Source organism: Ruditapes philippinarum, unplaced genomic scaffold, assembly GCF_026571515.1.
Source record: "Ruditapes philippinarum isolate M1 unplaced genomic scaffold, ASM2657151v2 ctg1886_1_1_1_1, whole genome shotgun sequence".
NCBI classification, from domain to species: Eukaryota; Metazoa; Mollusca; class Bivalvia; order Venerida; family Veneridae; genus Ruditapes; species Ruditapes philippinarum.
Window position 1 is genome coordinate 41,405 of NW_026862694.1, and position 25,395 is coordinate 66,799.

The 25,395-nt window shown below is 32.6% G+C and overlaps 2 protein-coding genes across 2 annotated transcripts in view; one reads left to right on the forward strand and one right to left on the reverse strand.

The window, feature by feature from the left end:
- The window catches only part of LOC132719927 (tudor domain-containing protein 5-like), a 60,833-nt gene that overhangs the window by 22,423 nt on the left and 13,015 nt on the right, over window positions 1-25,395 (forward strand). The window lies entirely within an intron of this gene.
- Window positions 419-4,834, reverse strand: LOC132719929 (uncharacterized). The gene has a single exon (XM_060703887.1). The coding sequence runs from the start codon at window positions 4,571-4,573 to the stop codon at window positions 3,215-3,217; it is 1,359 nt and encodes a 452-aa protein (XP_060559870.1). The 5' UTR covers window positions 4,574-4,834; the 3' UTR covers window positions 419-3,214.

The following is a 25,395-nucleotide window of genomic DNA, read 5'->3' on the forward strand; positions in this document are numbered from 1 at the left end:
TTAAAATAAAACTTAAAGATTTTAGAAAAATAATACTAGATTAAATCAGTTGGAGAATGATAGTTAAATAGAGGATATTGAATGAGTGTAAGTTCAATACTGAATTTATTGCACGAGTTGAATAAAATTATATTAAGCGAGCCTCTGGCGAGCATAATATTATTTTATTCAACGAGTGCAATAAATTCAGAAATGAACTTACACGAATTTAATATTCTATTTATCACATACCAAAAATAAATACAGTTTAAAGTGAAATAAGAGTCATTTCTCATTGACGCGCATATAGTATAACGCCAACATTTAGCGCGTCTTTACACTATGTTTGTATAACGCTAATGACGTCACGTCAAAATATATGCACGGCCGTGCAATACCATATTTACGGAGTCGCAAAATCGGCACGGGTGTGTGATAAGTTATGATACTGGCTGAAAATAAACAGAGTTGCTTGAAGAAGTTGTAATAAGACTTTTGCTTGAAATAAACTGTAGTTATTTAAAGAAAGTGAATAAAAACTAAATAATTTGCTTAATGTTGCATCTGATAGGGATTGAAATGTTCATATATTTTATCATTTTAACTCTAACCCAGCTGGCAGCAACATATTTTACCTATGCAACCAGTGTAGACCAAAATCAGTCGGCACATCCCTGCTGTTTGATCATGGCCTGCATAGTTCACTGTTCATTTAGTATATATTTTGAAATTTTTCCCAACACTTAAAGGTTTTGTCCAGATTGAAAGATGGACCAGGCAATTTAAGATTTTGACATTAAATTTTGTAAGGGTTATTGGATATTATACAAGAATGACTAATATTTAACCAATAATTTTCACACACCTTAAATACACTGTAACAAACTGAATTCATATACTGAAAGCTTGTGTCAAAATTGATTTAATAAAAGTGAAGTTTGGAACTCTAGTTGTAATGAATATTTTAGTATTTCAATGTTTAGAAAGCTCTTATATCTAATTAAAACATTATGAATATTACATAGTGCTAAATGCAAAACAAGAATAACAAAAGTAGCGAAATGAAATGACTAATGAAATATATAGCATGTGCTAAATTGCCCCTTATAAACGCCCCACTTCAAATGATTTGCCTAATTGTCCCTTATAAACGCCCCACTTCAAATGATTTGCCTAATTGCCCCTTATAAACGCCCCACTTCAAATGATTTGCCTAATTGCCCCTTATAAACGCCCCACTTCAAATGATTTGCCTAATTGTCCCTTATAAACTCCCCAATTAAAATGATTTGCCTAATTGTCCCTTATAAACACCCAAAATATAATGATTTGCCTAATTGCCCCTTATAAACGCCCCACTTCAAATGATTTGCCTAACTGTCCAATATAAATGCCCCACTTTTTAAATGATTTGATGAAGCTTTATGAAGCTGATGCTGTAAAACTTGTAAACATAAAGGCAAAGATAGAAAAAAAAGATTGATATGTAATTCTACACAATGTAAAAATTTCCAATTGGCAATATTGGCCCATTAATCTAGCGAACAAATCCAATTAAAGCAGACAAACAAGAAAACATAAATGTAATTTCATTATGGATGGATTGAAAAGAGTGAATTGTATCAGGTAATCTAACAATGCAGGATTATATAACTAGTGTTTAAAGGGAACACTCCTGTAAATTGTACATAATGAGTATATTGATTTACATTAGTATAACATCCAACTTTTGATGGAAGGATTGCAAGCTTATTTTATTAGCCCATTAAAAGAAATTGTAAAAACCAAATCATCCGGTGACTTAGCATCAGATTTATAACTCCAGGGGTCCTTTAGTTTGGTATTCAGAGAAGGTGAAATTTCTCTGTGACAATTGACTGTCACACATTTTTTCCAACACTCACTGACAACTGTTTTTCATCTTTGATCCAGACTCATGTTTGATAAGAAGTGGGTCACTGGCGGAGAAAATTAATAATCCAGGAAAGCTGGTAAGGTTAAGTGGACTGACTGATTTGATCAAATTAAAAAAAAATGTGTTAGAATTTGTGTCAAAACCAATCAAAGCTAGATTATACCTGGAACATTAAAAGTGGGAGACAATTGATAAACATTAAAATGAGTTTGTCCTCTATGCTCGGTGATAATTATATCAACTGCTAAAACAAATCAAAGCATAAAATGTCAATCTGTAAACATGATAAAGAGCAATTAAGTTTTATGTGGTTCAATTAGGCTCTTGATTTTATGCCCTTTGAAGATACTGGGATTTTTATTAGATTGAAGCAATTGCTGCGATGTTGTCAAGAAGTTTTACATTTTGTTTCCCTAAAAGATACAGATGGATGAAATTTTTGTGCCCCCACTATAGGTAGGCATTTAGATTTACCCTTGTTCTTAAACAAATTCAGTGTGGCACTGTTGCTAAGTTAATTCTTGAAAAAAGTATACAACTATGTTCAAATAAATGGCTTAAAACAACTGATTTTCTTCCTTCAGGAGATTGGTCTTTTATTTGAACCATTTCCCAATTGATAAAAATCACAATTTTATTCCCCCCAAAACATCAGAAATTATTGAAAATTCTCATATACTGCTGTCATGAATTGCGTTTTTTTTCTGCTTGGATATACCATATCTTTCAACAAATATGTTTTCAAATTCGGCAAACTTTAAAAGGGGAAAAAACACTGGATTACATAGAGAAATTTTGCTTTGGTATGAAAAATAATTCTTATCAAGTGTATTTCAACATGTTCCACTACTTGACCTGTATATTTTAGCTGTAAGTGTTTTAAGAATTATGAGATAAACTATCACTTATTTGATTTTACTGACAGTATGTGCTTATGCTAATCTCGAAAAACACTTGAAATTGAAATAAATTTCGCACAATATCCATTAAAATCGAAACTGAAATAAATTTTGCTCAATATCCAATAAAAATCACATTTTAGTAACTAAGGATAATAATTATTTTACATACAATATCAGTATCTTTCCTCCTTTTGCTCAATCGAACAGTGTACAATATCCATATTTAAAACAGTTAAGAAACTGCCCGGTCAAGTCCATGTACAATTTTATATTTAAGAAAAACTAATTTTAAACACTACTGACTACCTAACTTTTCCCATATCCATGTTGGCATTCTAATCCACATTTATCCAGTTCCCTAAATCTTTAAAAAAAAAACAACATCTTTTTGTAACAAACACACTTTCATACATAAGACTTACTGATTAAGATATTCATAAAACTTGATAGTGCCTTCCCCAGTTGCTACCATAAGAAGTTTATCCGGAGTCACAGAAATGTATTTGATAATATCCTCTGTGAACAAAGATTTCTTCAGTTCACCTTTGTTAGTAAGAATGTCTATTTTTCCCATACGTTTATCAGCTACAAGAACATGACCTTGACTATCGGTACAGACAAGGTCAGGTCCATCATAGATCTCTGCCTCCTCGTCGGTATTTCCGTATTCAAACAACAATTCACCGGTGTTATCAAAGCCAGTAACATTATGGTTACCAGGGTCGGCGACGTAAAAGTTTCCTAATTTGTTATCCACAGCGATACTGTGAGGTTTCTCAAGGATGTACATTCCCAATTCTTGATAATCCTCATTTGTTATTCTGCGCTTGAGCACACCCTGATGGTCATACAAACTTATGTTACCTCCTGCTTTTGAGGTCAATTTACCAAAGTTAGTTACATGTGAGTATCGATTGGATGCTACAATCAAATTTCCCAACTGATCAGAGGTAACGAAATTCAGTCCATAGTTTTCAATCTGCATATTGGCAAGAATTTTCCCTGAACCATCGTTTTTCAGAACTCTGATTTTGTACTTATTATCTCCCCTTGCAACTGTTAATGCCACTTTGCCATCACTTGCAACAGAATGAATAGTCCATCCAGCTTGCACTGGTACCTGACCACGAATGATGCCCCTCTTCTCTAGCAGATACACAATTTGATAATTTCCTGAAGATGCTCCAACTATCATATCACCGTATTTGTTAATCCCAATCCCCTTGAGGCACTCTTGCTGAATTGTATGTGGCAGAGTTATTTCCCTTTTTGGGTTATCTAAAGTGAAAGTATTATCAGCCTCATATTCAGCCTCTTCAACCTCTTCACTGAATTTGACATTCCGAAGTGTTTCACTATTGTTACTAAGTGTCAGCATTTTAACATCACTTCCAGTTGTAGAACCAAGCTGATCACTTTCCGCTTCGTAATCTTGATTTGGTACTAAAATTTCATCAGTTTCTGCATTATCTAGAGGCTCACTTTCATGACCAGAATCAACATTCACTTGCTCAGTGTCTGTCTTGTTGTCTGTTTCTTCATTCTCTTCAATAGTTTTCAGTTCACCAAACATGTTACAGACTGTTTCAATGGCAACATTCGGCTCAATCAACTTTATTTTCTGTGGAGCCATTGAGTCTGTAAATAAAGGTTCCTCACAAAGCTCTCTTACACGTTTTCCTACTTTCTTTCTCATTAGGACTTTTTCCTCGAAAGAACCGTAAGATAAAAGTTTCTCAGTAAAGTCGTTGACCCCATCTATTGCAGCTAGATGCATCTGAAGATCTTTCCTCCTCTCATGAATGTCGTCCAGATGTTGTGCATGTCTTCTATCAATCTCTTCTAATAGAACAGTCTCGTACTGGCTATTAGATCACTTAGGTACTTGGTTCGCTTTTTCACAATTTTATGAAGGTCTTTCTGTTGTTTCAATAGTGTTTTGTTCAGCTTTCTTAAGACTGATCATTGCTTCTTGCAATTGTGTGGCATCATTTTGTAATTCCTCCAGTGGCTGTTTTATCTTGTTCTGAAAGTTTTGCGCCACAGCGACCATTTCTGCGCACCTGTGCTCCTCGTGATACGAGAGGTGACAGTCGCCACACACAGCTATGTCACAGTCCACGCAGAATAAAGCACTTATATCTAGAGGGTCGTAATAGGAGCAGCAACGTGGGACAACATGGCCTGCTTTAGCAGATTCTTCATACTCTGTTCGTATATTGTGCTCTTCCATAGTTTCAAGCTGATGATCACTAGTGTCTGCTTGTTCTAGATGTAAGTCTGTACATTCCCTACACAGAAAATCCTCACAGTTTTATACAGAATCCTTTTGCATCAATAAAATTCCCGCCATTTTACAAATGGTGCATATTTTGTCCTTCTGCTGCGAGTCATTTGACGGACTGACTAGTCTCTGTGCAAGTATATTATCTGAGAGGTCAGTGGTTCCGTGTTCTTGACCAGTTGTTTCGGTACCGCAGATCGGGCACCAGTACGAGCCATTGTGGCCATGTTCCACCATGTATTTGTCAATGCATTGCTGACAGAAAGAATGGAAGCAGACGAGATATTTGGGTTGTTTGAATTCCTCCTCGCACAGCTTACAACATAGGAAGTCTCGTGGTATGACCTCACACTCACTCTGCACATCCATCATGGCTGAAACAAACAACAGAAAATGTTTTAAACTACGGAATTAAATTTTTGTTTTACTTGTCTATAAATTTAGCACTATTCTTTACCAGTGAGACTACCAGTGATATAGTCATGTATAATATATCTGAAATCAAGTTATAAATTTTACATGAAATATTAAAAATAAATATATATATATGTATGAATAAAGTATATGTTTGCTTTTCACAAGTGTTTCATAAATTATGTCAAACTTTAAAGTTAAAATTTTACTAAGTGCTTTATTCTCTTGAGGATATTTTGAAAGTTGTACTAGTTTGGATTTTGTTTGATTTGTATTTTAACTGTTTAACACAAAATAATAATGTAAAAATGTATATGAATATGAAACCAACAAAAAATGTCAAGATTTACTGACCCTTTTATTTTTTCTTCATTCCAGTTTGTCACCTTAGTGCAATAACTGGTTAACTCCTTATTTTAGAGAACTGAACACATTACTGCACTAAAGGGACGATTTTTAAGAGAGGAATTTCAAGAGTTTAAAAAGCTCAAAAGATCAAGCAATTAACATTGTTATAGTAATACCCTATTACTGGCAAAGTTAGCAATCAAAGTTTTCCTGATAATTATATCATTTAGTCACAGTCAAATAAATTTCAATCCTGTAACAACACATACTTGTTCAAGGTCATTTATACATCAGTCAATAATATTATGTGCCCAAGAGATTCCAGTGTCAATATGTGGCATTAGTGAATCATTTATCAAAATTATCACATTGCGGAGTGGATCAAATCCAGTAACTTTAGAACATGTTTTGAATTTTCAATAGATTGTACTATTTAAGTAACTACATGTAATGGTGAACTTTCCTTCTCCATCAAATGCTCCCAAAATCCCAATTTTACTTTTCCAGTTAGCGATGTATTTATCCAAAATTTGAATTTTTGTGGTTATAAAAAACAACTGCAGCAGCTTTTACAATTTAACTGTTTACAATATAATAATTACAATTTATTAATTGCCAAGTGTTTTTACCTGATCATGACAAATAGTTACTCATCCATTTTTCTTGAAACTTTATAAAGAACTAATTAAGAGCACATAAATATATCCCTACTGGATAATGTCTGAATAGTCCATGTTATAAAATGCCTTTTTTTTAAATGCACAATTTTTTGTATGTTTCCATGCTTCGCCCACGACTCTTTAAATTTTACCTATAGCGTAAATAAAGCAAACTTTGCTAATCTGAAGTCCTTTTCATATTCACTCTCTATCCTATTCAATTTAACTATAAGTTCACAAATCAAATATTGACTAAAGGACTTTTAAATCGGGCAAGGTTGACACATTACTGCGTTAAGTTGACTTTTACAATATTGATAAATGTGGCACTCTTGCATCTGCTATTGAACGGAATGAAATTATGAATAGCAGAGAACCAAAAGTAGATGTTAGTAAATTAAAGGTGTGTTTGCATATTGATATATAAGATATAAGTGTTGTTCAACATTTTATCCTAAGTATAAAATATGTTTATATTCTGACAGTGTATAGAAAGAAAACCAGAAGGACTTATACTCCTTATTGTTTCTTAGCTTTGTGTTTCTAAGCTTTGGTTTGACATTTTGTGAAGAGTATAGTATTGAAATTTGGCTAATATGACCAACAGTTGTTTAGGTTACTGGCAATAAGTGCTTTATTTTTTACCATTCATCTAGGTCACAGAAGGATGGTTTTATATTAGCTAATAAGAAGTATGGTACTTTAAAAGGGTCGTATTCTGCAAACTCGTATTAGAGTGGTATTCTTATACCACCTAATAAAAGGGCTGTTCTCCAGCTTATTAAAGAGTGGTATTCTACTACCTAATAAAAGGGCTTTGTTCTACCAGCTTATTAAACAGTGGTATTCTACCAGCTCATAAAATAGTTGCACTCAGAGTATCAGCTTATAAAAGAATTATAAAAAAATGATATTTTACCCGCTCATAAAAGGGTTGGTACACCTTCCTGCTCATAAAAAGAGTGGTATTCTACAACCTTATGAAAATAAGTGTGGTATTCTACCAACTCAATAAAACCAAGATGCCTGATGGTGTCTGAAAAATGTATTTATGGAAAGTAGTTGGGCTTTATTTTGTTGTTGTTCTTTAACAAGACCTTGGGAAATTAAGACTGGAAGTAGCAGTATGATGTGATTAGCATTTATTTAAACATAAAACAAAAAAGAAGAAGAAGAAAAAGAAACAGATAACAGAAAAAAAGAAAAGATGTGACAAACTAATAAATATTGTTTTCTCTTATGTTTGTGTAATTAAATGCAGTAACTTTAATGCAAATAGATGAAATAAAGTAAGTTTTCTTTTCTGATTTCCCAAGAGTTTATTATTAAGTATCATTGATCAAGTATTTATGTAGCAAAATTCCATGCTGATTGGTAATTAAACCAAAGTCAAGGCTATATCCTTAAGATCAAACATTTTAATGTCTTTTTAGTTCAGATTTGTGACTACAAAATGTCAAGGTTTTCCATTGTAATTGAGAATATTTTTTTTTACATATTTCACAAAGACAATTTTGTAATTGAATACACTGCGGGATACATTTTTAAAATACTACAGTAGATCTATGTGCAAATTGAATGGATGCATTCTGGGCTATGCAGTTTAGAATAAATTGTCAAACAGGCATTGGTCAATTTCAACTTAAAACTTAGTATGGCAAGCCAAGCACAGACACTTGGGGTGTGGAGCTCAAAACGCATTAAAAATCCAAATAAAATGCATATTTTTCAATCCCAGCACATGTATTGATCATATATAACAAAAAAACTTAATATAAGCCGTTTTGAAAAAATTTCATATTTCAACGTCTATAATATTTTTAACTATTTGAAATTTTTTCAAAACGGCTTATATTAAGTTTTTTATATATATATGATCAGTACATGTGCTGGGATTGACAAATATGCATTTTATTTGGATTTTTAAGGCCTTTTGAGCTCCACACCCAAAGTGTCTGATGAAGCCAAGTGCTAATTCATCATTAGGCCTGGTAGGGGAGGCTGAATATATTCCCGGAACATTCACGCAGCACTGCGCCGGATCATTGTCAGCACTGTTTAAGCTTTACTACACTAAATATCTTTTATTTACAGAAATGTCAACCTTGTCAATCTGCACAAAATCATTAAATATTTTAAAGTAAAATTTCAAAATAAGTATGACTGAAACCAGAACAGTGCTGAACATGATCAGGAACAGTGCTGAAAATGATCAGGAACAGTGCTGAAAATGATCAGGAACAGTGCTGAAAATGATCAGGAACAGTGCTGAAAATGATCAGGAACAGTGCTGAACATGATCAGGAACAGTGCTGAACATGATACACATTATTGTAAGCATGAATTTGATTGTTGGGAAGAGAAAATTTAAAATACGGATTATAGTAAATGAAATCAAGATAGTCTGTTTAACCTCTTATTTTCTTTATTTGCAAAACTTTTGACTCCTTAATGTCACTAATCAAGTAACTCAAAATGCTGCAATGAGATGTTGTTGTTGTTTTTTTTCAGTCCAGTAAAATGATATTTGGTCTAGAAAAAAATTTCATTTTATAGGACCTACTGCTGTTCAGTAAAACTTAGAGGTCTTTCCTGTAGATGGGCAGAAAAAAGTCTTATAGGATATGGATTATGTTAAATAAATTCAAGATAATCTGTTTAAGGATACAGGATTAGACAGAATTGTACAGGATTAAGCTTTCATAATATTACAGGATTACTAAATAATAAATGTTTTTGTTATATTTTTTTATTCATTCTTGCAAGAGATAATCTGTTTTAACCCAGAACTCTGTTAAGGTGAAACTGTCCATTCATTAAAAAAAAATTTAGTTTTGTTTAAGGACATAATTATATACACAGTTGGTGTAGTATCAAAATTTATTTGTTGATAAATAAAGTTACAAAATTTCTAACTAGTGTTTATCACTTATGTATCATATATAAATATAAATCTGAACATTTTTAGTTCCTTTTTTTCAAAGAAACGAAAAAAATTGAGCTAATGTTGGCATTGATGTCGGCATTGGTAACCCTTTTGGTTAAGGTCTATTTTCTGAGAAACTCTAAAAGCTATTAAATTCAAACTTGGTATATTATGTTTATTGTCATAAAAGGAAGCCATTTCAAAAGTGCAGATAAACCTAAAAAGAATTTTTGCAAAGTTATGCCCCTTTATTGGCGACGCCGGTGAGCGGCGTCGTCTATTATGGAATACTTTTTATTTTTGCCTATGGAAGGAGCTGTTATTATTAGCAGTTAATTTCATGTTGTGTTAATTAGTTTTATTTTGATTCGTAAAAATCAAGTAAACAAATGTGTTGTTATATTTGTATTTAATAACTTTATGTAAAAAGCATGTGCATTGTGATATTATTTTCACGAAATTGCAGGTTAAGTTTAACAGCTTGTCCCTTAGTTTTAATGACAATACTAAAACCCGGATTTCGAATATCGTTGTGGTCTACATTGAGGCCGTATCAGTTCATTCATTCATTTATACATTTTCAAAATTTTCCTACAAGAAGAAAGTTCACCTGCAATTGAGTATAAGGATAGGTAATGGAACTGTTGTAAACGATTATCCTATTGATTTTATCCTTATTACATTTATCTGTTGCGCAGAATGGTTGTTTTTACAAAGTGTACCAGTATCCGGATGTTGAAAGCTATCCGATTTTCTGCAATTACTGCTGACACATGGCCATCTATTTTTTTATGAATACTTTACCATTAATTTGCATGGCTTGATAAAACTGAACCTGCAGCATTTCATAATTTTGCTGTTTAGGGTGTTCTTTTGGGTTTCAGGTTTTCTTTATTGTAAGGGGAAGTAACTCATGTTTACTAAATTATTTGTTCTTTTCTGTCTATCTTAGGTATTACTTATAATACTATTTTTGTTGTATATAAATCACCAGTTGTAAGGTCATCAAAAGCATGTTAATGTTAATGTTAGGATTTCATATTTATTTAATATAAACTGGGAATTATTAATGTTATGTGCATACATGTATATCTTAGACAGTAGTATATTGATATGTTGAGACTTATAATTTTTCTGCATTTAAAGAGATACAGTTATGTCATTATTATTAAAGGGATGAGACTTTCATTTAAAGTTATAAATGATAAAACATGTATTGATTGAAAATAACCTTAAACTTGGATCAAGCAATATAATTAATAAAGTCTCAAAAAATCATATTCTGAATAGTTATTCTATTTTTTTTCTAACATGTGCATAGTTTGAAAAGGACAGCTTCTGTCTTATCTATTTGTAATGAAGGGACACCGGTCTCAACCTCCAGGTCTCCTGAGTCAACCCGACAACAGACTGTACATAGAGTAGATTGTTACTTGCCCTTGAATAAATTTGTGCACTCAATTTATAGTGGGTGATTTGTGCCACATGAAAACCAACATAGTACAAAAAGTAACTGGGCGCCAGATGAAAACATGAAAATACAATCTACCACAAAGTGGTTTGTTTGTTGCATTTTCATGTTTTTGCCCGGTGCCCTTGATGCAAAATACAAATCAGCCTTCATAAAATTTCTTATGTTGGTCACAGGTTTGAGTTCTGGTCAAGCTCAAAGTTTTTCTCATCCTGTGACTGCATATAAGCATGAGTTCAATTTCCTATGCTCTGTAACATAAGAAATTCACGAACACAAATCGATATAGTGGGGAAATATGTTGTGGTTTAGAACTGTTTCATTATTAAAGCGAAAATGTGTAGCAGGCCGGATAGCTCAGTTGGTCTTCTGAAAGTCATGGGTTTGAGTCATGGTCAGGCAGTTTCAGTCAGGGTTTAGAAGTGGTTTTTCAATTGACACATGTTTGATTCATTTAACAGATTGCATTATTTGAAATGGACAAAGGCAGTATTGCATGATACTTTTAGATCTACAAAGGGCATTTGATACAGTTGAACACACTATACTGCACATGAAGAAGTTGTTTTTCTTCTTCTTCATGAAACTTCAAGCATCTGCCATATATAATGACATTCTTACATGGTTTAAGTATTATCTCTGATAGTAGCTGGTTGATGTGGCTGGTACTCATTCTGCTACTGCTCTGAGTACCTATGCTGTCCCCCTGATGTTCATTTTAGGTCCTCTTTTATGTCTAATATATGTCAATTACATGTCTTCAACCCTAAGCAGAAAGCTTTTATTATAATGCACAGGCACGAGTATCAGACCTTGGAAGAAAAAAGATGGCCAGATTGATAAAAAACCTGTGTTCATCTTAAAACTGTCAACAACCAAAATAAAATGTAAATAATGACCCCCTTTAAAAATATACTTCAAGTTGATAGTATATTTTTAAAGGGGATCATTATTTACATTTTTTTTTTTTGGTTTTTATAAACACAGTTTTTTTATCAATCTGGTCATCTGGTCATATTTTTTCTTCCCAGGTCCGATACTCGTGCCTGTGATTATATGCTGATGACTCAGGAATCCTTGTGTCTCATAAAATAAATCTGAAGAAATTCTTTCTTATAGCATGAGTCTTATAAGATTGCTTAATTGACTATAAATTGTCTTTGCATCTTGGCAAGACAGAGTCTATTCTTTTTTGGTTTAAGTTTCAACTTAAACTGGCCCTAGCCTCCAGGTCACATGTAATGGAACTGCTATAAAGTACACATCTTTTGTTAAGTATTTAGGTGCAAATCTGGATCAAATTCTTTTGGCGTCGCCCTTTGATGCTTTGCATCAATGATTTTCTTGTCTACATTGTTTTCATTTAACTATTCAGCACTGAGAAAAGTGGAGCACACAAATTTTGGATTCTCAATTTGTTACAATTTTTTTTTTGAGATTGAAAGAGCTGATAATCAACATGAAACTGTATAATACACTATTGATGAAGTAGTGAGCTTCATTGTAGACCTTGAGCCAGCTTGAATTTCCAATGATACGCTGCATGATTCGGCATGACTGTAACATTTAATTTGTTAAAGTTCAAAATGGACAATTACAAATTAAGAAGGGGCTTGTCCATTAGCCAAATTAAGCTTTAAAAGTTAACAGTGGAGAATTCCAAATTTAAAGTCAGTGGGCAAATCAGTAGTTCCAAAATTAGGCAAATGTGGGTTTATCCAAGCTAATGCCCTGGTACAAACTTTTACCATTATAGGTTCACAGTGCACTGCCGGTCACAATTAGTCAACCTGTTGTGCTTATTTTGGATGCTGTAGCTATAATAATTTTTTTGTACCTGGATAACCTGGGAAAAGACAAAATTTTCTTAATTCTGAAGTTAGTCTATTGTACCAGTTTATTTCGGTTTGAAGAAAAAAAGAGAGAATAGTATAACAAAAAGAAAAATAATGAAAAAAAAAAAAAAACAAAGAAATTAATTACCTTCCACTACCTCCTTCATCAGATGGTATTATTTGATAAAATTGTATTATTATTGTATTACTTCTATAGTATATTAGTGTATAAATACTCCACAAACACTGTGCTGATCTATTATTGAACGAAACACTATATTGATCACCAATTTGATAGTTCTATTTATCTAAACCCTCCGGTTGTTAAAGCTGGTTTGTCTGGTATTCAGTTCAAACTTGATCCAAGTCACTATTGCAGAATTAAAGTCCGGCCAAACTTAAGCAAAATTGTGCTTTTTTTTAAATAATATTAAAACAAAATAAAGCCATTCACAGGCACTGATCACAGTTTATAATAATAGTTTATTCCATTATTGACCCCAGATGAAAAAAATTGTGAATGTAAATTGAACTAAAATTTGTCTCCACTCGGCTAGCGCTGGGAACTGTTATTAATTATCACTGTTCCATAGCTGTAGCATGACTTGCTTACCAGGCACTTTTAAAATTAATCAATCATTTATTGATGTTTATTCCCGCGTTCCTGTGATGACTTTCCTATTTTCCAGTGTACATGTCACATAATCTTTTCATATATTTATGACCGTTAAGTCCCCAATGGCATTGTAGAATTTTACCTTTCTCTACCTTTCTCTCGGGCCGATGTAATAAAAAATCCAATACGTTTATCTCTCCAGATACAAATGGATGTAAATAATAATGCAATAAGCATTAAAAATCAATGCTATAATGAAAAGGAATGGTTTTGATCTTATTATGTAGTTATGTAGAATTTAATCGCGGTGCAATAATCTAACGAGACTACTTAAAAACGGTATTATGTTTTCGCCGGCTACATGTTATATATGGTTATATATATGTTTGTATAGTCCTCTAGTGTAATTCTATATTGAATGTAGAGTTTCATAGTCTGATTGGCCTGTATATAATGTTACACCATTTGTGATCAATGTTTTGAAGTGTCCATTGACAGAAAGAAAAAAATGTGTCAAGGTTTTAGACGAAGTGTAATAAATTGCTCTGTTTGTAGCATTTATGACATAATATGTAATGAAGTCTGCAAAAGTGCTTGTTAAACATTTGATTTATTGTTTAAATGTTAACCTACATGGTGTAATCTGAAAGTTATTTTGCTCAGATTATAAAAGAAATCTTTATAGTAGCAATAACATGTTTGAATGATTTAATGATAAGCATTACCAAAATGAGACTAACATTATGATGATCATAACATAATGTCTTTACAGAATGACTTACCGGTAGATAATAATAAGCATTACAAGATGACTTAATGGGCATTATAGAATGACTTACATTATGATAGACATTACAGATTGATCTAGATTATGATGGGCATTACGGAATTATTTATATACATGTATTTTATAATGTTTTAGCTAATGAGGGCATTACAAAATGACTTGGATGATGATGAGCATTACAGAATGGCTTAGATCATAATAGGCATTACAGAATGACTTAGCCTGGGAAGCCCGTTACAAAATGACTTAGCCTGTGTGTGTATTGCAGAATGACTTGGCCTGTAAAGGGCATTACAAAATGACTTAACTTGTGAAGGGCATTACAAAATGACTTAAGACTGGGAAGGGCATTACAAAATGACTTAGACTGGGGAGGGCATTACAAAATGACTTAGACTGGGAAGGGCATTACAGATTGATTTATTATGCCCCCGCCATGTAATGGCCGGGGCATATAGTGTTACCCTGTTCCGTCCTTCCGTCATTCCGTCCTTCCGTCATTCCGTCCTTCCGTCATTCTGTCATTCCGTCATCATCAGTTTCCGTTCATTATCTTAGTAACGGTTGCACACATTCAACTCATATTTGACATATGGATATGTCATGAGAAAATACAGGTCAAGTTCGAATTTGGTCATGGTTCGATGATTTTTGGCAGAGTTATGCCCCTTTTACTTTGAAAATAATATGAAATTTTCAGTTTCCGTTCATTATCTCCCGAACGATACAACACATTCAACTCAAACTTGACATATGGATATGTCATGAGAAAATATAGGTCAAGTTCAAATTTGGTCATGGTTCGATGATTTTTGGCAGAGTTATGCCCCTTTTACTTTGAAAATAATATGAAATTTTCAGTTTCCGTTCATTATCTCCCGAACGATACAACACATTCAACTCAAACTTGACATATGGATATGTCATGAGAAAATATAGGTCAAGTTCAAATTTGGTCATGGTTCGATGATTTTTGGCAGAGTTATGCCCCTTTTACTTTGAAAATAATATGAAATTTTCAGTTTCCGTTCATTATCTCCCCAAAGGTACAACACATTCAACTCAAATTTGACATATGGATATGTCTTGAGAAAATACAGGTCAAGTTCAAATTTGGTCATGGTTCGATGATTTTTGGCAGAGTTATGCCCCTTTCACTTTGAAAATAATATGAAATTTTCAGTTTCCATTCATTATCTCCCCAAAGGTACAACACATGTATTCAACTCAAACTTGACATATGGATACATCAAAGGAATGCGCAGGTCAAGTTCAAATTTGGTCGTGGTTCAATGATTTTTGGCAGAGTTATGCCCCTTTCACTTTGAAAATAATATGAAATTTTCAGTTCCTGTTTATTATCTCCCAAACAGTACAACACATTCATCTCAAATTTGACATATGGATATGTTTTTGGAATGCCCAGGCCAAGTTCGAATTTGGTCATGGTTCAATGATTTTTGGCAGAGTAATGCCCCTTTCACTTTGAAAATAATATGAAATTTACAGTTTGTGTTCATTATCTACCCAACAGTGTTACATATTCAACTCAAATTTGACATATGGATATGTCAAAGGAATGGGCAGGTCAAGTTGGAATTTGGTCATGGTTCGATGATTTTTTGTCAGAGTTATGTCCCTTTCACTTAGAAAATAATATAGATACATCTTAGGAATAAGCAGTTTAAGTTTGAATTTGGTCGTGGTTCAATGATTTTGGACAAACTTATCTTTCTTGAATGTTGGAAAAATTTTGAACTTTCAGTTTCAGCACTCATACTTTTGTGGAAATGTATGTAGCCATTATTTTGGCTACAAATATGAAATATGCTATTTTCAAAAGGTTAAGACTGAATAATTTCAGTGCTTTGAACATTGTATGAAAATGGTTTGTGTAAACATTGAAAAGATCCTGTAACACATTATTTTTATGGTTTTATATACAAATTATGATGCTCAAATTAAGATTTATCGATATTGTAAGTTTCAAAAAACATTATTTATAAAGATATTACCGAATTTAATAGTTCATGTAAATAAAGGGAGGTAATTAGAATTTAGTTTTCTATAAATTCTAAGTCAATTTTTCCAAAAAGAAATGAATGCATATAATTTAATGATTACCTTAGATATGTACAAATATTTGCAATACATATTTTACATATTCTTCCATGTTTGAAAATTGACAAATTTGCATAATTACATACATATATAATTCAATGAAGAGTGGTATGCAATCTCAATTACAAAACATACAGGATCTTTAAGGTGACAACAGACACTTTCCGTGGTACTCACATAAATGTCATTTAAACCAAGTTATTTTAGTAATAATTGTTATTCATTTAATTTTTGTGCATTAAATGTCGTTGATCATCATAAAAAATAACATATTTGAAAAAAATGCCTTTGTAAATGATTGATTTTGAATAAAAATCCTAAAATTTTAAATCGTCATATCAAAGTCATTTTTAGCTCGACTATTCGAAGAATATGAGAGCTATTCTAGTCGCCCCGGCGTCGGCGTCCGCGTCGGCGTCTGCGTTGGTTAAAGTTTTTTGTAAATTCAAATATCTCAATTATTGCTTGAGATAATCAATTGAAACTTACAATACTTATTTATAGTAACAATATACATCAGATTGACAAGTTGGATAACTCTGCCTACAATATTGACAGAATTATGCCCCTTTTTAACTTAGAAATTTTGGTTAAAGTTTTTTGTAAATTCAAATATCTCAATTATTGCTTGAAATATTCAATTGAAACTTACAATACTTATTTATAGTAACAATATACATCAGACTGACAAGTTTGATAACTCTGCCTACAATATTGACAGAATTATGCCCCTTTTTAACTTAGAAATTTTGGTTAAATTTTTTTTTAATTCAAATATCTCAATTATTGCTTGAGATATTCAATTGAAACTTACAATACTTATTATAGTAACAATATACATCAGATTGACAAGTTGGATATCTCTGCCTACAATATTGACAGAATTATGCCCCTTTTTAACTTAGAAATTTTGGTTTAAGTTTTTGTAAATTCAAATATCTCAATTATTGCTTGAGATATTCAATTGAAACTTACAATACTTATTTATAGTAACAATGTTCATCATATTGACAAGTTGAATAACTTTGCCTATAATATTTACAGAATTATGCCCCTTTATAACTTAGAAATTTTGGTTAAAGGTTAAAGTTCTTCAAAGATATTTACTTGAAACTTTACACACATGCTTAGGGTCATAATTGGAGAGTCATAATTGTATGTCACTGACCAAGTTCCATAACTCTACTCGCATTTAGGCTGATTCATCTCCCCTTTTCTACTTAGTATATTGGTTAATGTTTACATGCAAGTATTACATATCTCAATAACTATTAAAGATATTTATTTAAAACTTCACATATGCATTTAGAATCACAATTGTAGGTCACTGACCAAGATCCATAATTCTATCTTGCATTTAGGCTGATTTTTCTCCCCTTTTTCAACTTAAAAATTCATAGTAAAATTTTGCTTGTAAGCTGTTATCTCCATAACTACTGAAGAGTTTGTGCCTTTTTGGGGACATTTTTATGCATTCATAATAATAAAGCAGTGATTTACTTGATAAAACATCTTTATAACAAGCCTGTGTACCTTTTCAGTAAATTTTATGTATTCATAGGTAACTAGCATTATTATACTCAATAAATCACCCTTGTGACAACATTTTGAATAGTCGAGCCAATACTGTCCTCCGACAGTTCTTGTTTATTTTTTTGTCATCAAACTTTTGGAAAATAACCATACTTATATTATCTAGGGAACCGTGTCTCAAATTTTTTATATCTTTTCTCAAAAAAATATTACGTAACGTCAAACATTTTATGCGACTTTTTTCACCATACATATTACGTAATTAAAGATAATTAAGTCGCTGATTGAGCAAACAAAAATCCCTGACACGGTTCCCTCCGTAAATGAATTTCCTTTCATGTGCTTTAAACCGCATGTTAATTGCTTGATTATTAAAAAAGTTATGCCGATTCAAAGTTAGTCCGACCCGCATCAAACGAAGTGTCATAAATCGGCTGTTCTCTCTCGGACCCCTACGTTTCACGCTAAATAATTGCATAATACACAAATATCGCACCAGAGAGGGTCACAAGTTGCGGTAACATACTCTAACAACATTTTATGACCCAGTGACATCCGACCAATTAAAAAAGCTGCTGATTAATATCAGTTTATAGCTGAAATTTCTTCAATTCTTAACGTGATTTACTGTCGTCGCACATGTCACGTGACTATCGGTAAAATTTGAGGCACTCAGTGGGGGCAAATGGAACGCATTTGCGCACCGCTAGCGGGATATTTAATTGTTTCCTATTTGAAGTTTATTATTATTATCATCAGCATTATTATTGTATTATACCAGTGTCACTCTGCCTGTGTATTCGTGTATGAAATTCCGTTAAAATATAGAATAAAATAACAAAAAACTGAGCTTCTGACAGTCTTTTAAAGTCCATGGTAGATGTACAAATAAGAACGGGATAGTATATATTTTTTCCACCAAATTGATAATGCTTCACATATTTTAATAGAAATAAAAGGTATTACTCGATCATTATGATGTGGCCTTCTTGACTTCTATTATCATGAATATCATCTATGCACGGCATAGAGATCCAGTTTCTACCGGGATAGACAATAAATTTCATACTTTGTCCCAGATTTATTAGTACTGTGTCGGATTTACTGGCGAACAATTTATTTTCACTGAGAATATATTTTAATATCTTTTTTTATTCATAGAGAAATAATCATCCTTAGACAATCTAAAATGGTTTAGAAATTTGTCAGGGACACCTTACCACAAGTCATATAAGCGTTCACATAAAAAATGTCGTCTGTTGTTGTTTTACTTGACATTGTTAGAAAACGAGGTTGAATGTAAAGTAAGCCCTTGAATCCGTACAAAAGTCTATCAACTCAATGTAATATATATCAGATTAACGGGACAGACAAATTATTTTCACACATTATGGATATTTTAGCAACTACATTTTTAATCAACCCCGTGGTCGTGCGATTTGCCGCTATGCTTAATTATTTATGTTTCATACATTATGTTACGTACATTGGCCGACAATTTCTTAATTTATAAAAAAGGCTAAATGTTGAGATATTCATAAAAGATGTACGGTAGATGAACGATACATGTATTACGAGAAGTATGGACCAGCATGGACCTGTAATTCACGGATATATGGAACTACCGATTTCCCTCATTGATGCCTCAACAGGGGGCGGAGCGTTATCGATAATCGACAGGTTACGCGAATAGCAGATACAAATAGTATAGGTACCGTGTTAAATCGTTTAAAAACACATTTTTTGGACTAACTGCTTCCAAAATTAAATCACGAATGTGTTCAGAAAAGGTTGATAAATCTACTTAGCAAAAAATCTCATTTTAGGTATTTTCAGTGATAATTGACTCCGTTGTCACCTTAAGGGCTTTGAACTGCAAATGAAAAAAATAATTTGTGCAAACAAATTTGGAACTAAATATTATAACATCTGAAATTTTGGCTGCATGCGGGGGCATCCGTGGCATGATGACACATTTCTAGTTTATTATAGAATGTCTTTGATTATGAGGCATTACGGAATGAATTATATTACTAGGGCATGACAAAATGACTTAGATAATGATGAGTGTTTTTACAAGTGTTTTATCTGTATCCAAAGTTGCTTCAGTATTCTTAAAACAAACAAAGGGCTAAAGATATGTTTAGATTATACACTTTACTCAGATGTATGTAAATTATGATTTACAAAGTGTAGTATATCAAAGGGAGACTATAAGTTTAAGTATTGCAATCATCAATGTTTTGCTTATCTCCCTTGTGTCTTGTGTCCTTATATCAGGTGAAGATTAAAAACTAGCTGTTTACATATCTGTGTCACAGGGTGAGAAAAATGTGCAGCCTGACCAGGACTCGAACCCATGGCCCTCGGAATACCATACCGCGGCTCAACCTATTGAGATATCAGGTCGCTCACACATCTTCTCCCTTAAATAGTGAATAGTTCTGAACCCTGACATATGCTTTGTTCTGTAATAAGCCCCCCCCCCCCCCCTTCTCAAATTTAGGGATTTTAAGTTTATGATTATTATATTAGATTGATAATAATAAGCATCTACTAAGAAAATTAATACCATGCAAATTTGAGGGTTGCCTTGTTATCCGAAAAACTTGTACAAATGTCAGAAAAAAATAAGTATGCAGTCAAGTTAGGTATAATGTTGCCAGTGCTTTTTCGTAGCTACATGACTTTAAACTGTAAACCATATAATCAAGGCTTTTTTCACAGGTTGGGGAAGCAGACCAGCCCTTTATTTTGGGGACATTTGCAACAGGGGAAGAAAAAACTTTATGTAACTTCAATTTTTTGGGAAAACTGCATGATTTTAAAGAATTTTTTTTCGGGGAAGCAGCCCTATCCTGGCCCCTTCTATAGAAGGGAAAAAGCCCTGATGATATAACTTAACAATAATTATTGTACTCTAACCTTTCCTGATCTTTTTCTCTAGTTTCCAGTCCCGTATTTCCAAGTTTCCGTCTCCCGAGCCCCAGGCTTGTTCCTCCATCATTTTAGATTTCTTGCAGTGTTAAACTTTACAGAATCTTTACGATCATCTGAAATAGATTACATCAGTGATAACAAGAAACTTTGTACATCAAATCATGGCATCAGTTTCAAGCCAGGCCAGCCTGTATATTAAGTGAGTCTGTTCAAAATAACGTTACCGGCTGCGTGAAAATCACATTTTGTCATCAAAATTCCTCATATTATCTGTAACCACTTCCAAATTTAATGGAGGAAAAGCTAGTCAGTTTAACATATTTTAGCACATTTTGGTTCAATGCTTATGAAGTAAAAGAGTCAGTAACCAGAATAATGAGTGATCACAGAAATAAAGAATGATTAGCATTTGATTTGGTTTTACTTTACACCAACACCATATAGGTCATTATGGCGACTTTCCAGCTTTACGGGCAGAGGAAGACCTCAGGTGCCCTTTCTGTACATTATTTCAGGCACAAACGGGCACCTTAGTTGAACCACTGATGTTGGTTAGCTAATGCTAGATAGCTTTATCACTTAAAGAATTTATGATGCTACGGGCGTGGCTCGATCCTCTCCGCGCTCGAACCAATAACAGCAGGGCTTCCGTTTATGGAAGTTTGGAGCATCATTTACTCCTTGATTTGGGCTTGTGACTTCCAAAATGTAGTACTTTTCCTTCTTTACCTCTGTAATATGACTTCCCATATCAGAGATTTTGCAGTCTCCTACTTCCAAATTTTTAAACTTAATGGAAGCCCTGAACAGTTAGCTAAAGGTGATCTTACTTCATCAGTAATTGAATTATTTACAAGTTAAAGTAATTTTGAAATCAAAATTAATGAAATGAAACTTACTGGCAGATAAAAATTACATTGCTTTGTAATCCTATACTTATTATCCTATGTAAATATCTTAAATAAAGTTATAATGGCATTCCAGCTAGAAAATGAAGACATCTGAGAGAGCAAATAGGCCCCCACATCAAATAATGTCTCCATTGTAAAATAACATATACTACAACTGTTCCATTGTATCTAGTGTCTATTTAGTCAAACAATGTACAAAAAAATTTTCTGATGAATTAAACCATATAACCTTTTAAAGATACACACAATTTTTGTGATATTAAATTTCTCATTTATTTGATTTTGATGTGCCTTAATGGACCTTTAATCTGACACAATGCTACTGTATAATCATTCCAAATTTGACCGCTTTATACTTCACTACGTAAGTAATTTTTACAAATTCCAACTTGGATTGTTGTTTGTGATTGGAACTCCCATAATGTTTAAGATAAGCTATCCATATCAGGTTTATTCAGATGCTTGAAACAATGTGTATGGAGAGGCACCTAAGGCCTTGTCCAGCAATTAGTGCAGGAATTTTGTCATATGACCTTGGCGACCAGTGCAGACCAAGATCAGCTTACATCTTTATGGTTTGATCATGGTCTGCACTGTTCGCTATTCAGTCAATACTTATTTTGAAATTTCCTCTAATAATAATGAATGGTTTAGTCAGGATTGTAAAATGGACAAGTCCAGTTACAGGGTTCGTACAGTCTTAAAAAGTGCTTAAATTTGAGCCCCTCTCTTAAAAAGTGCTTAAAAATGTAAAAAAGTGCTTAAAAGTCATTGAATTTGGTAACTCTTGAAAAGTGCTTAAAAAGAGCTTAAATTGGCTAAAAATTTGTTTAAAAATGATTGAATGACATAGTGTCGATTAAAATCAACAGTTAACAAAATAAAAAAAGGATCCAATTTAGTATCAAAATCAATGAAATGTTTTCTTCATGTAACAGTAGGTGGACAAATTGCAGTTGTTTTGAACTAATCTGTACTTAATACACCTTTGTTGTTCTTCTATAAACTCCTTAAAATTGTGGCCAGAAAATGTGTATTCAACCAAAAATGGCAAATTAACTATTCTGCGTAGGTTGAAGATTGTGTTGATATATGTGCAACAAATGTGCTTGAAAAGTGGGAAAACATGCTTAAAAAGTCCTTGAATTTTGGCATAGGGTGTCTGTACGAACCCAGAGTTAAGATATTTAGGGTTGTTAGGGTTAAAAGTGTAAATGGGACTTAAACATTAAAATTGTGAAAGTAAAATGAGTTACTGTGCTAGATTTAGAGAAAGAAAAAAACTATTGGCTCATTCCTTAATATTGCAATTTCTATTAATTTGTAAATTCATTTTGTCAATATTTGCATGCATTCACATTCTAATGCAGATTTGTCCAGATTTATCACTTGTTGGAATTTTCCTTGCCTTTTCCTACTATCACTGAAATCAAAGTTAAATAATTGGTTAAAGTGACATTATGCCAGTGAAAGTAAAAATAACATCATTCCTTTTAAATGTATAGGCCTATTTTATTTCGCGTGAATGATAAATCACTCAAATGGCCCAATGAAATTTCTGTAAAATGTTTGTTGGAATTTACATGTAACATTCAATTTATATAATAATTGAGGCAGACTTCTTATATTTTTATATTATAGGCAGGCTTTCTACTGGTCCCTACTTTTCCTACTTTTCCTACTTTTTCCTACTTTTTTCTTTTGATCCCTACTTTGCCCTACTTTTTTCTGAAATAGCCCTATTATCCCTACTTTTTCATTTTGAAATGAAATGAAAAAAAGAAGATATTTAAAGTGGTATTTCAGTTGCATTTTCAGTTGCATTTGATGAGTAGTTCAGGTGTGTGTGTGTGTCTCCTTGTGATGTCCATCCTTGAAGGACTCATGGTCAGAGCTGCATTACTGGTACTGGTACTGCAGTATGTACTGCAGCGATTTTGCAAGAACTGGTACTGAATTACTCTTACAAAATTTTGCTACTACACAGGTACTGGTACTGCATTGCTGTCTTAAAAAGGTGGTACTGCTACTGCATTACAAGGCAGTATTTTTGGTTTTGATAAAAATGTCATTATTTTTACTCATAAAGTAAAGCTGTAAATTCCATGTATTATTTTATTTTTGTGAAAAAGTAAGTTATCAAATCTATAAATAATTTGCTGCAATATTCCTTCAAATGTTAACTTAGTATTTATCACAAAAAAGCACCAAAGACTTAAAGTAAAATTAAAATTGAGATAAACAGAGTCAATAACTCTTTACTGATAAAAATCCTTATTGCAATCTTATTACTTTGTATTTACTAGTAAAAAAAAGAGCAAAATAAACACTAATTAATTACTTCTATTCTAAACAATCCTATTTCAAGTGATATTGTTAGCACCATAAAAAGTTGTTATTTAATTTGGTATAAATTGAAAAGTATGTTCGTTCATTTAAGTTGTAAAAATGTAATGTCAACTTTAAAGTAAATGATTTTATTTCTTTGTTGAATAATGTTTGCAATTATTTAGAATGACACTGTGTCTTTATTCAAACTTTGATGAATATATAAAAGTATTAGTAGTCTACTGGTACTTAATTACTCCCCCCCCCCCCCAAAAGTACTGGCACTGCAGTACCAAGCTAAAATCAAGTACTGGTACTGCAAATCTTGGCAAAGTACTGGTACTGGTACTTAAGTACTACACCCTTAGTACTGATGCAGCTCTGCTCATGGTGCCTTGGCAAAACATTAAGCAACATTTTGGCTATGAGTTGCCTGTCTTTCAAGCATGGACTGAACTGAAGTTACACACAGCCTGATGTGGTCTTGGTGATGGTATGTTTTGCTAATTCTTAAATAAAACAGTGAGAAATTCCTACTTTATCCCTACTTTTTAACATCAGAAATCCCTACTTTGCCCTACTTTTTGGTAAAAAAATGCCCTACTTTTTCCCTAGTTTTTTTGGTAGAGGCAGTAGAAAGCCTGTCATAAAGTAAAGCTGTAAATTCCATGTATTATTTTATTTTTGTGAAAAAGTAAGTTATCAAATCTATAAATAATTTGCTGCAATATTCCTTCAAATGTTAACTTAGTATTTATCACAAAAAAGCACCAAAGACTTAAAGTAAAATTAAAATTGAGATAAACAGAGTCAATAACTCTTTACTGATAAAAATCCTTATTGCAATCTTATTACTTTGTATTTACTAGTAAAAAAAAGAGCAAAATAAACACTAATTAATTACTTCTATTCTAAACAATCCTATTTCAAGTGATATTGTTAGCACCATAAAAAGTTGTTATTTAATTTGGTATAAATTGAAAAGTATGTTCGTTCATTTAAGTTGTAAAAATGTAATGTCAACTTTAAAGTAAATGATTTTATTTCTTTGTTGAATAATGTTTGCAATTATTTAGAATGACACTGTGTCTTTATTCAAACTTTGATGAATATATAAAAGTATTAGTAGTCTACTGGTACTTAATTACTCCCCCCCCCCCCCCCCAAAAGTACTGGCACTGCAGTACCAAGCTAAAATCAAGTACTGGTACTGCAAATCTTGGCAAGTACTGGTACTGGTACTTAAGTACTACACCCTTAGTACTGATGCAGCTCTGCTCATGGTGCCTTGGCAAAACATTAAGCAACATTTTGGCTATGAGTTGCCTGTCTTTCAAGCATGGACTGAACTGAAGTTACACACAGCCTGATGTGGTCTTGGTGATGGTATGTTTTGCTAATTCTTAAATAAAACAGTGAGAAATTC

What these genes read in the sequence shown, in the direction of transcription:
- LOC132719929 (XM_060703887.1), bottom strand. Translation starts at nt 4,573, where the DNA reads ATGCATCTAGCTGCAATAGATGGGGTCAACGACTTTACTGAGAAACTT.